The sequence below is a fragment of the Trachypithecus francoisi genome, unplaced genomic scaffold (assembly GCF_009764315.1).
Source record: "Trachypithecus francoisi isolate TF-2019V2 unplaced genomic scaffold, Tfra_2.0 Lachesis_group1, whole genome shotgun sequence".
In the NCBI taxonomy this organism is placed as follows: Eukaryota; Metazoa; Chordata; class Mammalia; order Primates; family Cercopithecidae; genus Trachypithecus; species Trachypithecus francoisi.
The window spans coordinates 161,941,021-161,958,220 of NW_022681454.1; the positions used below are offsets into that span (position 1 = coordinate 161,941,021).

General features: G+C 36.8%; 1 protein-coding gene across 8 annotated transcripts in view; it reads right to left on the reverse strand.

Moving 5' to 3' along the window:
• Window positions 1-17,200, reverse strand: part of DDX60L (DExD/H-box 60 like) — a 118,781-nt gene that overhangs the window by 41,668 nt on the left and 59,913 nt on the right. For all 8 annotated transcript variants that reach the window (XM_033215640.1, XM_033215639.1, XM_033215632.1 and 5 more), the window contains 4 exons: window positions 8,075-8,179; window positions 7,425-7,553; window positions 5,460-5,584; window positions 2,283-2,444 (listed from right to left, as the gene is read on the reverse strand). In XM_033215640.1, the coding sequence (XP_033071531.1) occupies window positions 2,283-2,444; window positions 5,460-5,584; window positions 7,425-7,553; window positions 8,075-8,179 (521 nt within the window). The remainder of the gene's footprint in view (window positions 1-2,282; window positions 2,445-5,459; window positions 5,585-7,424; window positions 7,554-8,074; window positions 8,180-17,200) is intronic.

The following is a 17,200-nucleotide window of genomic DNA, read 5'->3' on the forward strand; positions in this document are numbered from 1 at the left end:
TGGGGAAGGCCTGCAACCTGGGGGCTGGGCTGCCAGTCCTGTGGACTGACATAGGAACTTATGGTGCTTTCTCCAGGCCTGCCCAGGGCCACCCATGGACCAATTGGCATGTACTTCTTCTTCTCTGAATCCCATATAAACCTCAGACTCAGCCAGACTTGAGGACTCAACAGACGACCAGCTGCAGAGAAGAGCTACCCACTCCAGGGTCTCCTCTCTGCTGAGAGCTGAGCAGACGTCAGGATTACCAGCTGTGGAGGGGAGCTACCCACTCCATGGCCTCCTCTCTGCTAAGAGCTGAGGACTCAACAGGACAACCAGCTGCAAAGAGGAGCGACTCACTCCAGGGTCTCCTCTCCACTGAGAGTTGAGCACTTGATGGGATTACCTGCCTGCAGAGAGGAGCAACCCATCCAGGGTCTCTTCTCCGCTAAGAGCTCAACACTCATTGGGACATCCCACCTGCAGAGAGAAGCTACCCACTGCAGGTGTCCTCTGAGCTGTTCCATCTCCCAGTAAAGCTCTTCTTCACCTTGCTCACCCTCCACTTGTCTGTGTACCTCATTCTTCCTGCATGCAGGACAAGAACTTGGGACCCACTGAATGGCAGGGCTAAAAGAGCTATAACACAAACAGGGCTGAAACACACCCCTTGCTTGCCACGTTATGGGTGACAAGCAGGAGAGAAGAGAGAAGGAGAGAAGAGCTGCAGCCCTTCGAGGAGCCCAGACCTAGGAGCTCTCCAAGCCAGGGCTGTGATAACTTCTTTGAGGCTCTGCAGTTCCTGGCATCTCTGGGCACCACCATGTTCCCCAGTGCCAGCCATGGAAGCTGCTTGCAGTATGCCTGGTCCAGCCCCAGCCTCACAGGAAGCTGGTGCCTGTGGTAGTGCCTGGAGCTGCCCACCCCTCTGCAGCTAGCATGCCTGGCTGTGTGCAGCAAAGGTGACGTTGGCCACAGAGGTTTCTGGCCAGAAAAGCAACAGCCATTATAGAATCCCAAAACAGAACAATCAGACCAGCACCTGTACATCAATAACATTGGAAGAGGTGAACCTGGAACAAGAAATTACACATGAGAAAAACTCCAAAGAATCCCAAATAACAAATGGCAAGCACCTGAACCAAGGCAGAGCCAGTAAGTGAGGACGGACAGAATGGCAAGGAGAGAAGAAATATTTTGACCATAGAACTGTCAGAATTAATCAGACCTTGGGGAGAAAGGAAAAAAAAAAAAATCACAGCAGTGAAGTTCTACCCTACGTATACAATTGGTATGGCAATTCATTCTATAGGCCATTCTTTTTATTTTTAAGTTTTATTTTAAGTTCAATGGTACATGTGCAGATTTGCTATATAGGTAAACGTAGGTCATGAAAGTTTGTTGTACAGATTATTTCATAACCCAGGTATTAAGCCTAGTGCCTATTAGGTATTTCTCCTGATCCTCTCTCTCCCTCTTCCTCCCACCTTCCACCCTCTGATAGGCCCTAGTGTGTGTTGTTCCCCTCTATGTGTCCATGTGTTCTCATCATTTACTTCCTACTCATAAGTGAGAACACGCAGTATTTGGTTTTCTGTTCCTGCATTAGTTTGCTAAGAATAATGGCCTCCAGCTCTATCAATGTCCCTGTAAAGGACATAATCTCATTCTTTTTATGGCTGCATAGTATTCCATGGTGTACATGTACCACATTTTCCTTATCCAGTCTATCATTGATGGGCATCTAGGTTGATTCCATGTCTTTGCTATTGTGAATGGTGCTGCAATGAACATATGCATGAATGCATCTTGACAACAGAATGATTTATATTCCTTTGGGTAGACACCCAGCAATGGGATTGCTGGACTGAATGGTATTTATGTCTTTTGGTCTTTGAGGAATCACCACACTATCTTCCACAATGGCTAAACTAATTTACACTCCCACCAATAGTGAATAACTGTTCTACAGACCAGGAAACCTCCAGGTTGTGCCCTGGGGCATGAATACAGGTTATGGTTAAGTAGGCTGAGGGCCTCCTAGGAGGCCTAGTTGATTCTTAGTCTTACAGGATGTAGTCCCACCTCTCCTGATTCCTAAATGAAATCTATCTACACGTATAAGAGGGATTCCCTTCCTCCCACCCTCCCACCCAAATGTACTCTATTTGCAAAAACAAGAACCAATAACAATAACAAGAACCCCTTTGTGGCTCAGGTCTCTAAACATTTCTGACAGTGTCTTGTAAATATTTTAAGTCCTTAGGGGCCAATTTGTTTAAGTAACCATTAATACTTACCTCCTTTTTTGTGTTTTCTCCATTTGTTTTACTTTTTTAAATACTTCATCTATTTCAAAGACAAAACTATGACATTCAGTGTGGAGATGGCTTTTTGTCTCTATCTTCTCCAGAAAAGTGCATACACTTCCAGCTCTTTTTTCCACATCACCATTATTAAACCTTAAAACAAATAAAATAGTGCTTTGAAAAGACTATGTTTCCATCCATATTGGTAAACCAAAATTAAAATTATAAGACCCCCCAATCATCTGAATAGACTTCATCCTAGGCCAGGGCACTCTAAAATTTCAACTGAAAGACTAGTTTAAGCCACAATGGGAAGTGGGGGTTTGACATACCTCACTATACCCTCCAGCATTAACACCAACACAGACCTTAAGTCTGATAATAAACATTTATAATCCATTCTTTCTGAAGCCTGCTACCTGGAGGCTTCATGTGCATGGTAAAACTTTGGTCTCCACAACCTTTTACCATAATCCAGACATCCCTTTCTGTTGATAACTATTTCGACCAATTCCCAATCAGAAAATTTTTAAATCTGCCTATAACATGGAAGCCTCCCTCCCCAACTTTGAGTTGTCCTGCCTTTCTGGACCAAACAAATGTATATGTTAAATATATTTGATTGATGTCTCATATCTTCCTAAAACATATAAAACCAAGCTGCAGCCCTTGGGCATATGTTCTCAGGATCTCCTGAGGGATGTGTCACAGGCCATGGTCACTCATATTTGGCTCAGAATAAATATCTTCAAATATTTTGGGGAGTTTGACAATATCACATGTCCATCTACCACTATCATCTTGACTATATGTCAAGATATGTTTGCTAAAAAAAAATGTTTTGGCTCAATATATGTAATGTCCAGTAATATTACACTCATTATAGGCTGAGTTCACCATAGAATTTTTTCGAATATTACTTGTGAGGCCATGGGTTTACTAGCATGTTTAGAAAACAGACTTCGAAAAGAAATCTTATTTAGCTGATCAGCATTAAATGAGTACACTGAAGAAACAAAGACTAGGAAAATCACAGTCTACTACGCATGGAAAGAAGATTTGGTATGTAAAAAAGCAAAAGTAGTAATAGCAAACAATGACCAAGTTCCAGGCACTATTCTATGTGGCTTAAATATATTAACTAATTTAATCTCTACCATCATGTTATGAGGAAGGTAATATTATCTCTGTCTTGCAGATGAAGAAGTAAATGCCAAAGGAAATTTAAAAACGTCTTCAAGGTCACATAGTCTAGTAACTGGTCAGGTTGCGATTAGAACCCGGGCAATTCAGCTTCAACTTCAGAGGCTTTTTTTTTTTTTTTTTGAGACAGGCTCTTTCTCTGTCACCCAGACTGGAGGGCAGTGGCGCAACTGCAGCTCACTGAAGCAGAGGCTATATGTCTAACTGCACTTCTAAATCTGCCTCCCTGTTCACAGTAATACAAGTTAATAGGCAACACCCATATATTACTGGTTGCAAACAGTACCCTAAATGACAGCATTAAACGATTCTTCTTACTGCTTTAACACAAACAAACCTAGGACATCTAGAATTAATTTTCCTTTTTTAATCCCTCTGTTAATCTATGACAAGAGTCCAGTGTAAAAAAAAAAAAAAAAAAAAAAAAAAAGGCTAGTGAATGGGCCTCTATCAGTCATGTTTTCTACTGATAAGTGTTTTATATAAATTACCTCATTTAATCCACATCACAACCCAATGAATTAGCTATTATCTCCATTTTTCAAATGAGGCTGCAAGAGGCTAAACAGATTTTCAGAAGTCACATAGCCAAAGGAGGGCAGAGCTGGAATTTAAGCTAAGATTTGACCCAAAGTGTGTGCTCTTAACTGCACCTCTACATGGGCACCAGGCGCTAATCATGCATTTTGTCAGCACCATGCGTTTTTCTAGAGTCTGGATTAAGGAAAGGAAATTGACCCAGCTTGAGTCTAAACCAACTGTCATAGAGTTCTCAATGTTCCAGAGCTACAAACCAGTGGACTCAACCTAGGATTTCTGTAGCATACTTTCAAGACAACTGGAAACTCCATTAAAGCTGGCAAAGATCTCGTTCCCAAACATTTAAAATAACTTTTAAAAAATAATTTATTTAAAAAAAATTAAATGCATATAAGTGCATAAATAATGAATCCTGTTTCTATTCAGATTCCTATCCCAAAGTCATACTTTCAGCCATTCCTCAGTGACATATAGGCGTACATTTGTTTCTAACTAAAATTCAGAGCCACACTGGAAAGCAATCTAGATAGATGTTATAACATATTGGCAGAATACCTCATTTGTTTACTCTGGTCCAAGCACAAAAGAAGAAGAAATTTTCTTGTAATTCCCCACATTTGTGACTTCAGTCATACTACTCTTTAATTTCTCTCATCATCATCTTTTAGTTACTGACCACCAGCAAGGACTTTGGATGCGTAACAATACACATGTTGCTTAGTGCTACCATTTAACATATCTACACACCTTTGTGTTTGTGGATTTGTCTTTGTAAACAATTTCACATTACCATTAGATCAAGGTGCTGGGAATTTATTTTATACAAAACTTTCATAGTTAAAATAATTTAAAATTCTCTGGGCTAAATAAGTTTTTTGGTTCTGATTATTAGAGTGGGTCCAGGGTACACAGTGTTACCCACTTAATGTGTACCACTTCAGTTCTCTTAATCAATGAGAGATGCTAAATACCACTCAAGGTCTTTTTATTATACCACACAATATCAAGGAAAGACTGTGGGCTTAGTTTTCTTAGCTATAAGTTAAAAACCAACCATTCAATAAATTATGAATGCTTTATGTGTTTTACATCTGTACATAAAAAATGCAATTTAGTTCCTGCAGGAACATTGCTAAAGTTAATGATCGCTACTTACAAAAAACATTTAGGAAAGCCAAAAACATTTTTAAAAATCAAGAGTCAAGGAATTAAGAGGGTAATAAGATGAAAAATTTTATAAGGATTGACCTAGAAGACTGACTCATTTCTTTAAAAATAAAATCTATATTATTTTTCTAAAATGCAACAAAATAGCAAAAGTAGGGTTATTTCTAACCACTACATATAAATGAGACTAATTGAAAACAAAACCAAACAAAAAATTCTAACATATAAACAAAGATAAATTAAGTTTCAGTTACTTACAAAAAAAATATTGCAGGCAACTTATCCATTTGTCTTAACTTTTCAACAAGAAGAGGAAACATTTTTACCATATCTTCTGAACTAGACAATGAATCTGGACTAAGGTTCTTCAGTACTCTTTTGACCTACAGCAGTAAGTTAAAATTATTTAAAAAAAAAAAAAAAAAGAATTGCAGAAACAGAAGAAAGAAAGGAATTATTTTGTTGTCTAAAATTAGAAGAATTTTTTTCATATATAGTTTTGGGTAGGTTTTTAAAATGGTCCTTTTAGAATATATTATCAAGTAGTGGTAAAAGTCAACAGAGTCACAGACATCTCTATATTAAAGAATAGACAATAAAAGATATAAAATATATGATATTTTTGTAGGCACTAGAAATAAGTCAGTAGGATAAGGATGTTCCTAAAATGTTGCTGTTTCAACTGTTGCAGGTAGAGTGACAAAGGGTTTCTCCAATTATTAGATAACCAAATATGTTAAGAAGTATATAAAATCAATAATGGAAAAGAACCTCTTAAAAGTAAAAAGAAAAAGTTTTAACTATGTCTACCAATAATTTGTAATAGTATAGAGACATGTTTATAATGCTTAACTGAAAATTCAAGAGATGAATGAATCACAAAATACAATGATCAATAGAAGTGTAACAAGTTGTTCACCTCAGATACTGTTGAAATTGTGGGTGGTAACTTTTATCCTACTATTCCATGTTTTATAATTTTTTATAAACAGCATCTAATTCTTTTTTAATCAGAAAAAAATAAATGTTATTTTATATCAGGAAAATTAACATTAAATTCCTTTACATAATATACAATGGAAAATCTGATGAAATAGTTACATGCTATCATGAATACATTTTCTTGAAAAAGTTATTTTTCATTTTAATTATCATTTGAGGGGTGGCAAACAGGGACATCGTTGGTATTCAGTTTTCCCCGATTAACATTTAATGGAACACAGCATTCTGTGCCAAATAGGCTAAATTATTTGTAATACTTCCTAACATCAATATCTTTTTTTTTTTTTTCCTTCGAGAATAAGCCTCCCTCTGTTGCACAGACTGGAGTACAGTGGCATGATCTTTGCTCACTGCAGCCTCTGCCTCCCAGACTCAAGTGATTCTCCGACTTTAATCTCCAGAGTAGCTGGGATTACAGGCATGCGCCACCACACCTGGCTAATTTTTGTATTTTTTTTAGAGACAGGATTTCACCACGTTGGCCAGGCTGGTCTCAAGCTCCTGGCCTCAAGTGATCCACTCGCCTCAGCTTCCCCAAGTGCTGGGATTATAGGTGTGAGCCACCACACCTGGCCAACCAATACCATTTTTATCTTTATGTCTTTCACCACCAGAGTGAAAAAGGCAAATTAACATGACAATCAGTCAGCAAACTAGAACCAAAGATCCATCAATGTTATGCTCAAGGATATCTTTGCTTCTCAGCATAGTCACCTATGAGTCTGTCATCTATAAATTTGCCTGAGCCTCTTGCAAGTATATTTATATTCTCTCATTTATCATCACGTACATGAGTTTCAGAGATTGGTTATTTTTAAATAATTTATTTTTATTTGCACAAGACTTACTCAGATTAGCCCCTCTACTAATTCCTGATTTTAACTATCATTCCTCTGGAGCCAGCTGCTCTTCTGTGAAAGTCTCGGCAACATTGGTTCTCTTGTTAAAGTTAAAGGTTCTTTGTTTTTAGCTGTTTGTAGCTGTTACCTGAAGAAACCAAAAGCCTATGGCACATATTTTAAAGGTCACTGAGCTAAGAAATGAAATCAGTTCCCTCCTCCTTTTTTCTATCTCTTAGTCACTGTATAACATGTTTAAATGGAATTACTAAAACAAAAATTGGAATGAAAAGATTACAAAACAGTTATTAGCAAAATTATTATGCAACTCCAAACAATTAACAATTAAGCAAAACTTTGTCCAAGAAAGTATGAAAATTACCTTCTTCACTTTGCCATTTTTAATCCAATTTGTCAATTCTGCCTTTAAGTTTTCTTCATATTTTCTAGCGTCCAACTTCTTAATGACTATTTTATTCTTAAAAAGAATGAATTCCTCTGGACACAATTCCTTGGGGGGAAAATTATTACAAAATTAAGCGAAGCTATGCAATCTATAGTAAGAAAGATACAATGGTGTATTTAAGTTTACTTGTCTCCTTAACCAAATTGCAAACTCCTTGAGGACAGCGGTTGTTGAAAATCTTCTTACCTCCCAATAATTTCTAACACATAAACCTATGACGATGGGCGAACTCTTCAAAAGAAAGAATACAGGGCACAGCTGATGAAAAGACGAAAACCAACAGAGAAGAGAATGAAGGAATATAAGTCCAAAAACACAGTTAAAGTAGTATAGTATCCCAAAAGTTAAAAGAATAAATATTTTCAAGAATTATAGAATATTCCATGCTACGTACAATAATAAAGTCACAAAGAATGTCTGAAGAAAAGAAACAATTACTGATTATTTCAAAATAGCAGCATCAGCAAATAGAGAGAATATGTGTACTTACCTCAAGAGAATTTTGCTATATTCTGGAACAGCATTAACTAAAGTTCATTTTGATGAATATATATTTCTACATTTACCTGAGCCCTGGGCCAAGCTTCCCAGACGTGAGCCATTGTGTCATAAAGCTGGATGCTTTCTTGAGGGGTGAGGATAAGATCAGGTGGGAATCCATACTTTTCAATCTGTGAATAAACAAATTAATGGATGGATGAACAAATAAAATTACAATGTTTATATTTCCTTTATTTTATCTTTCATGGCTAAACCCTCAAGTCTTTATCTATGAATCCAGGGACATTAAAAGGCAATAAACTGTAATATTTCACCTCTGCAAGGATCTGTTACTAAAATCTTAACAAAGTAGCATCCCTAACCTGCTGAAATGGAAAACTCCAAAGTCCACTAATAAGTTTCAGTACTATTTCCTGAGACTATTTGCACCAGATAATAAACTAACACTGCTCTATGAAACATCCCTAGAATGCCAATGAGGGTACTAGGTGGCTGGAAAATATGAGCTCTTATAGAATAGCCTCAGTTTAGACAAAAAAATACATTTCTTTTTGAAATATCCCTTTGAAACAGACATTAAAATGTGTTCAGTGATGAAGATGATTTTACAGCTACCAACCCATGTAAAATGAGACAAAGCTTTGCCCCTAGAAATCCAATATAAGAACTGGATCAACTTTATAAGGACAGAGACCCTCAGACAACCTTCAGATACTCAGAGAAATTTCTACCTGATGGCTGCTCTGGTTACTGATCAGCTTTTGTCTTAAACCTTTAGAACTCATGCACTACTCTTCCTCTTACAAATACTGTTGATGTTACACACAAAGCACTGTGTAGGGTACAAGAACAAATTCTGTCCGCATAACCTTTGTGTTCTATATTCCTCTGGCTTCAATCACCACTTCTTCTAATCTATTGTGTACAAAAGGGATAAAGTAACATCTAAACCATAACACCAAGAAAGAAAATTAAACATGAGAAATCTACGGGAAAGACCCTATTAAACAAGTTAACCAAATATCTTTATGTCAAGGTTTCTGTTATGTTCATGTGCACTGTGAATCTCCAAGAAAAGGATAGGACATCACACTTCTCCCAAACTTATTTGAGGAAGGAACCCTTCCTTTAAAAAATACCTATTACTGGTTCCTAGAAGATTGGAAATACTGGACTAAAGGAACCACTCCAAACATAGAGTTCAGAAAGCAAAGAAGGGCTGTTTGGTGGACTGTGCCGCACATCTGGGTTCTAATCACAGCTCTACTCACTACTCCCTGGGGTTCTGACTTTCTTGTCTACAGTATGAGAATGACAATGTCTTCATTGCTTGCCTTCAAGATTGTGGTGAGGTTCCAAAGGTTAATAGAGCAAGATTTTCTTTTTATTCTATGTTATGCAACAGAAATATAAAGAATCATCATTTAGCAATTCTCAGATTGAATTTATGAAGTTAGCTAGTTGGCAGGGACTTCATTTGAACACACTAGTAACTGCATTATCTCAGAAGGTGAGGATTTCAGCATCTCATAAACTGCATCTTGTAGGTGACCACATATTCTGTCTACAAATGAAGCCATTGCTGACTTAAGTAATTAGAGTTTTCTAAGAATTACCAAGTACATACTAATGCTATGCTTCTATTTTGGTCTCTAGAATAACAGTGATTCATTTTCAAAGCATCTCCCTTCCTTTACAGATGCCTTGGTTTCCTGTCTTTAAAATGGGAATGATTATCCTTACACCACAGATTTGTTGTGAGGATTAAATGATATAATGTATATAATATGCTGTTAAAATGCCTTGCTCTTTTTTAGTATTCCATCCATCATAGTGACTGATTATTAACTTTCAAGTATTCGTTTTCATCAGTTTGTCAACTGTATCACTAAAAGGATATATCCAACTCAATTGTTTTCCTCTGCACAACATGTAATTAACTGGCATCTCTTAAGTTGGCCTAAATAATATATAAAATTATACAGAAAGACAATATACAAAAGATCATTATATGGTTGTATTGGTTTGTACTTCTTCATTCATAAACAAAAGCATATCATACCACAATGCTCCTTCTGAAAAAAAAATTCAATAAAATGAATAAAAAATAAGTTAAAAAGTTATATGGTAAGAATTTATCAGAACTACACAGAAAGAGACAGATAGTAGTTCTTTCGAGGACTGCCTGGTGCCAACAGCCTCTTAGGGCACTGAGCAGCTGTTCTTTTATGGCAGCATAATTTGTAGGAAGGCTGTGCAGCTCTTCCTTTAGCCCAGGAACAAGCCATATATGGATTGCAGTGATCCCTCATCACAGTTGGATTAAAGCCAGCTCACTCATCCTGTTCCCATGCCTTCCTTTCCAAAGCTATTTCCATGAGCGTTACAGAGAATAAATCCAAGGTTAGAAGGTTCCTTTACATTCTTCTCTTGTTGCTTCAATGTATTCTGCTTCCCCTCATGTTTGAACAACTTCAATGTAATCTCATGAATCCTATACTCATTTGGATAGACCATCTTGCTATTGTTATTGCTATCTTAGGAGCACAAAGAAAGTTCTTATATAAATGCACTCCTCACAGATGCAACCAGTTGTCTAAGCATTTTAAAAAGCATGTCTCTCTAGTTGTCCCCAGGCATACAAAAGTAAAGTATCACAGAGTAAAGAGCTGAGAAGATTCATACAACAGCACAGCTCTGCAGAAGTCATACAGGGTCAGAACACATTGTAATGGTTCTGTTGCTTTCCAATTACTCCATTAATAGCTACTGAGAATAGAGGAAGGCACATGGCCAAAATGATGATCTTACCAAGAACTCCAGGTCACTGTACTCACAAACGCTTAAAGGTAACTTACCTTAAATCACTTTAAGCAGAGTAAACCATTAAAACATTATAAAATACTGCGTAACTAAAAACTTGCTGAGAATTCAATGCTGAAGATATCAAAATATAATTGGAAGGCTTAAAGAGTGATGTATGCTTATCATATATCTATTCTCTAAGCACAGAGTCAGGGGAATAGGGAGGGATAGGGACAGGAATGCCATTTGGAATGACTCATTGCAAAGCCAAGAAAAAACTACATAATAAAATTATGTTTGAAAATTTCTGGGAAACAGAATCACTTTAAGTGAGTTTTACATGCCCTTAACCACCATAGCTCAGAGTCTACGAAGTCATTTCCATTTAATTCCTTACTCATGCATTCAATCCATAAATTAGTTAGTATAACACTATGATTAAGAACACTAGGCTTTGGGGTCAGAATTTCTGAGTTTGTACCATAGTCTGACAATTACTAACTGAGTCCTCGGACTAGTTAAACAATCTCCCTAGCCCTCTTTTTCCTCATCTGTAAGTTGGGAACAATTATGGTACATTTATTATAAAGATGTTGTGAAGGTTAAAAGAGAAATACATATAAATATTAACAAGTGCCTGCCACGTAAATTCTCAACACGTGTTGGCAATCATCATTCCACAAATATTTACTGAGCAACTTTTGTGTATATGGCACTATGAACTAGCTATAGGGTAATCCAGGGGTGAAAAAGTGCAAAATTTCTCATTAACAGTTTTATAATTTAATAAGAAAAAGAAGACATGAAAGCAAAAAAAAAAAATTATAACAGCAGGCTAAACATAATTAGTGTCATTTAAAAAGTACAAATAATAAGTTACCTATTATCAGAAAAGAAGATTAATTCCATGTGGAGAGATCATAGAAAGACTTCTGAAAAAAAATCCCACATTAGCAAAGACATGGAAGATGAATAGAATCTGGAAACTTAGAGTTTGGCATCTGGAATGAAGCATTCCAGGTATAGCACACAGCATGAAAGCTTTAGGTAAGCTAGGGTTTGAGTGAAAAGCTGAGGAAAGTCTAAGTTATAGAAGACTTGAATGCCAAGCTACAAAGTCTGAAATTCATTTCCAGTGGAGAAACATTGAAGAATTTTGAGTAGAATAAGGAGAGGATCAGAATTATGTTTTAGGAAGATAAATGGAACAGCATAATTTTGGACACCATGTAATAAAAAAAGGACCAACTATTGGCTAATGTCTATAACACAAGGCAACTTGAACCTATAGAATTAATAACAGAGATACGTTGGAAAAAGAGGAGAGAATAGCAAGAGAAATTAATGTCTTCCCACACTCATAATCCAGGGCCTTAAGTGAGATCTCCAAAAACTTCATCTTATCAATCCACCATGAAAAAAGTCATGTTTCGATTTTTATGTTAGTAGGAAATGTCTCTTCCCTGTTCAGATCATTTGGTAATGGGAGATTCTAACATGAACAAGGAGTGCCAATACAGTTGTGGTGGCACTGTTAGTCTCACAGAAGTAGAAGACAGAAATAGATACTAAGAAGCAGTAGATAGGAAACAATAATGTCTGAAAATAAAGAAAAGGAATAAACTAATCAAAGAACCCAAATTAGAACTCTCCATTACTTCCTCTCCAGTTATTAAACTTTGAGTGTCCCAAATGACTTTGAAGATCTAAGGAAAGCTAGAAGAAAGTATACACACACAATTTTTAAAGGTTTTTCACTTTTCTATGAAGTCCATCCTTAATGTCCGTGTACCTGAGATGAAGATTATCGGTAAAGATGGCCTAATAGAAGCCTCTTGTGAGCATCAGCCTCCACAGGAACTCCAAATTGAACAACTATGCACACAAAAAGCACTTTTCTAAGAACCAAAAATCAGGTGAGTGATCACAGTATCTGGGAAGAAGACAAAAGTCTCTGATAATCCAGAGAATTATTCAGGATCTTATCCAAACCACCAAGATGGTTTCTCTATGAGTCTACAAGAGCCACAGCCTCACTGAGCTTGGGGTGCCCCCAACCCCAATGCAGAAAATGGCTGCCATAACCAAAATCTTATCACTGAAGGAGGCACAGAAGAGGGCAGGAAAGACAGTGTCGACCTGCCAATGCCACCCATCCCACATCCTCCAGCAGTGGCCGCATGACAGGCAGAGAGAATCTAAGATGGCCTAATAGAAGCATGCTGGCTTCAGATATGACCCAGCACCTTCCTAGCTGTGGTGGCTATGGGGAGAGACTACTTCTGCTTGAAGAAAGGAGAGGGAACAGTAAATGGGACTTTGTCTTGCAGCTCAGATGCCAGCTCAGGCACAGTGGAGTAGAGCACTGAGCGGGCTTTTGGGGTCCCCAAATGCAGGCCCTGGCTCTTGGATGGCATTTCTGAACCTACCCTGGGCCGGAGAAAAACCTGTTGGCCTGAAGGGAGAGACCCAGGTCTTGCAGCATTCACCACAAGCTGAATGAAGAGGCCTTGGGCCTTGAGCGAAGATTAGCAGTAGCCAGGAAAAACTCACCATGGGCCAGGGCTGCTTGTGGCCAGAGAGAGAGACTCCTCTACTTGTGGAAAAAGAAGGGAAGAGTTGGTAGAATTTGACTCCAAGCCCTGGGTCCCAAACAACATCTCTGGACCCACCTGAGGTCAGGGGAACCCGCCACCTTGAAGAAAAGGACACAAGCCTGGCTGGCTTCACCACATACTGATTGTGGAGCACTCAGGCCTTGAATGAAAATTGGCAGTAGCCAGACAATGATTATTGCAAGCCTAGGGCAACACCTAATGCTGTGCTTGATTCAGTTCTAACCCAGTGCAGTCTCTGCAGTGGAGACCATAGGGATGCTATGTTGCTCTCTCTTTCCAGCTCCAGGCAGCTCAACACAGAGAAAAAGATTTCCTTTGTTTGGGAGACAGTAAGGGAAGAAGACAAAAGTCTCTGATAATCCAGAGAATTATTCAGGATCTTATCCAAACCACCAAGATGGTTTCTCTATGAGTCTACAAGAGCCACAGCTTCACTGAGCTTGGGGTGCCCCCACCCCCAATGCAGAAAATGGCTGCCATAAACAAAATCTTAGATCACAACATCCAAGTCCCTCCAAATACCTAGGAAGCCTTCTCAAGCGCAAGTACAAATAAGCCCAGACTGTGAAGACTACAATGAATGCCTAACTACTTAACGTCTAAGCATCAATGAATAGCCACAAGCATCAAGACCATCCAGGAAAATATGACCTCATCAAATGAACTAAACAAGGTACCAGGAACCAATTATGGAAAGATAAAGATATGTGACTTTTCAGGCTGATAATTCAAAATAGTTGTTTTGAGGAAACTCAAAAAACCAGCATTATCCTGATATCAAAACAAGGCAAAGACACATTAAAAAAAGAAAACTACAGGCCAATATCCCTGATGAATATTCATGCAAAAATCCTCAACAAAATACTAGCAAACTGAGTTAAGCAACACATTTAAAAGATATTTCATTATGACCATGTGGGGTTTATCACAGCAATGTAGGGATGGTTCTGCATACACAAATCAATGTGATATATAATATCAATAGAATAATAGCAGGATCCTATTAGATAAATTTAACAAAGAGATTGAAATAATTAAAAAGAATCAAGCAAAAGCTATGGAGTTGAAAAATGCAATCGACATGCTGAAGAATGCACCAGAGTCTCTTGATAGCAGAATTAATCAAGCAGAAGTGAGCTGAAGGAAGGCTATTTGAAAATATATAGTCAGAAGAGAAAAAAGAAAAGAGAATTAAAAATGATAAAGCATTCCTATAAGATACAGAAAATAGCCTCAAAAGGGCAAATCTAAGATTTATTGGCCTTAAAGGGGCTTAAAACCCCTAGGGTGAGGAGAAAGTTTATTCACAGGGATAATAAGAGAAACCCTCCCAAACCTAGAGAAAGATACCAATACTTATGTACAAGAAGGATATAGAACACCAAAGAGATTTAACCCAAATAAGCCTATCTCAAGATATTTAATAATCACACTCCCACACACACACAAATAAAGAAAGGATCCTAAAAGCAGCAAGAGAAAAGACACAAATAACATAGTGGTGCTCCTGTATGTCTGGCAGCAAACTTCTCAGTGGAAACCTCACAGACCTGAAGAGAGTGGCATGACATAAAGGGCTGAAGGAAAAAATCTTTCATCATGGCAGAGTATATCCAGTGAAAATATCCTTCAGACATGAAGGAGAAATAAAGACTTCCTCAGCAAAAGCTAAGGGATTTCAGCAACACCTGTCCTACAAGAAGTGCCAAAGGGAGTTCTTCAGTGAAAGAAAATGATGTTAATGAGCATTTAGAAATTATCTGAAGGTAAAAAACTTACTAGTAAGTACACAGAAAAACACAGAATATTGTAACACTGTAATTGTGGTATGAGTATATCTTCAGTAGAAAGACAAAACAATGAACCTATCACAAATTACAACCACAGCAACTTTTCAAGACAGACAATATAATAAGATATAAATAGAAACAACAAAAAGTTTAAAAGCATCTGGGGTGGGAAGTTAAAGTATATAGTTTTCATTCTTTTTTTGTTTTTTGCTGTTGGTTGTTTGTACACACAATCAGTGTTAAATTGTCCTCAGTTGAGAATAATGGGTTATAACAATATTTGCAAGGTTCATGGTAACTTCCTATCAAGAAACATACAACAGATACACAAAAAATAAAAAGCAAGAAATTAAAACATACCAACAGAGAATATCACCTCCACTAAAAGGAAGACAGGAAGAAAAGAAAGAAGAAAGAGAAGACCACAAAACAACTGAAAAAAAAAAAACAAATAACAAAATGGCAGGTAAGTCCTTATTTATCAGTAACAACATTGAATGTAAATAAACTAAACTCTCCAATCAAAAGACATGTAGTGGCTCAATGGATGAAAAAAAGATTCAATGATTTGCTACTTACAAGAAATACACTTTACCTATAAAGATACACATGGACTGAAAATAAACAGATGGAAAAAAATATTCCATGCAAATGGAAACCAAAACAGAAAAGGCATAGCTATATTTAGACCAAACAGATTTCAAAACAAAAGCTATAAAAAGAGACAAAGAAGCTAATTATATAATGATAAGGGGGTCAATTCACTGGCAAGATATAACAATTATAAATATATACTCACCCAACACTGGACCACCCAGATATATAAGGCAAATTTATCTTAAAAATAGATATTTTAAATAGAGTTAAAGTAAGAGATAGACCCTAATACAATAGTATCTGGAGACTTCATCACCTCACTTCCAGCATTGGACAGACCATGCAGATGGAAAATCAACAAAGAAACATCAGACTTAATCCGCACTATAGATCAAATGGACCTAATAGATATTTACAGAACATTTCATCCAATGGCTGCAAAATACACATTCTTTTTCTAAGCACCTGGATTGTTTTCAAGAATAGACCATATGGTAGGTCACAAAACAAGTCTTAAAACATTCAAGAAAAATTGAAGTAATATCAAGCATTTTCTCTGACCACAATGGAATAAAACCAGAAATCAATACCACAAGACAAATTTTGGAAACTTTATGAACATGTGGAAATTAAACAATAGCCTCCTAAATAACCAGGTGGTCAATTAAGAAACTGAGAAGGAAATTTTAAAATTTCTTAAAACAATAAAAACACAACATACTAAAACTTATGGTATACAGCAAAAGCAGTATTAAAAGGAAAGTTTATAGCTATAAGCAGAAAAACTTCAGTAAACAACCTAACTATGCATTTTACAGAACAGGAAAAGCAAGAACAAACCAAACCCAAAATCAACAGAATAAATTATAAATACTAGAGCAGAAATAAATGAAATTGAAACAGGAAACAATACAATAAAATGAAAAGTTTGTTTTTTAAAAAAGATAAATAAAATAGACAAACCTTTAGCCAGACTTAGAAAAAAAAGAGAGAAGACCCAAATAAATAAAATCAGAGATGAAAAAGGAGACATTACAACCAATCCTAGAGAACTAACTCCTCTCTTCTTTAAAGAGAACTAATACCAATACTACTCAAACTATTAGTTAGTTTATTCTCTTTAAAGAAGAATTAATATTAATACTACTCAAACTATCCTGAAAAAGAGAGGAGGAGGGAATATTTCCAAACTCATTCTTCAATGCCAGTATTACTCTGATAGCAAAACCAGGCAAAGACACATCAAAAAAAGAAAATTACAAGCCAATATCCCTAACGAATATTAATGCAAAAATCCTCAACAAAATACTAGCAAATTGAGTTTGAAAACATATTAAAATGATATTTCATTATGACCAAGTGGGATTTGTCACAGTGATGA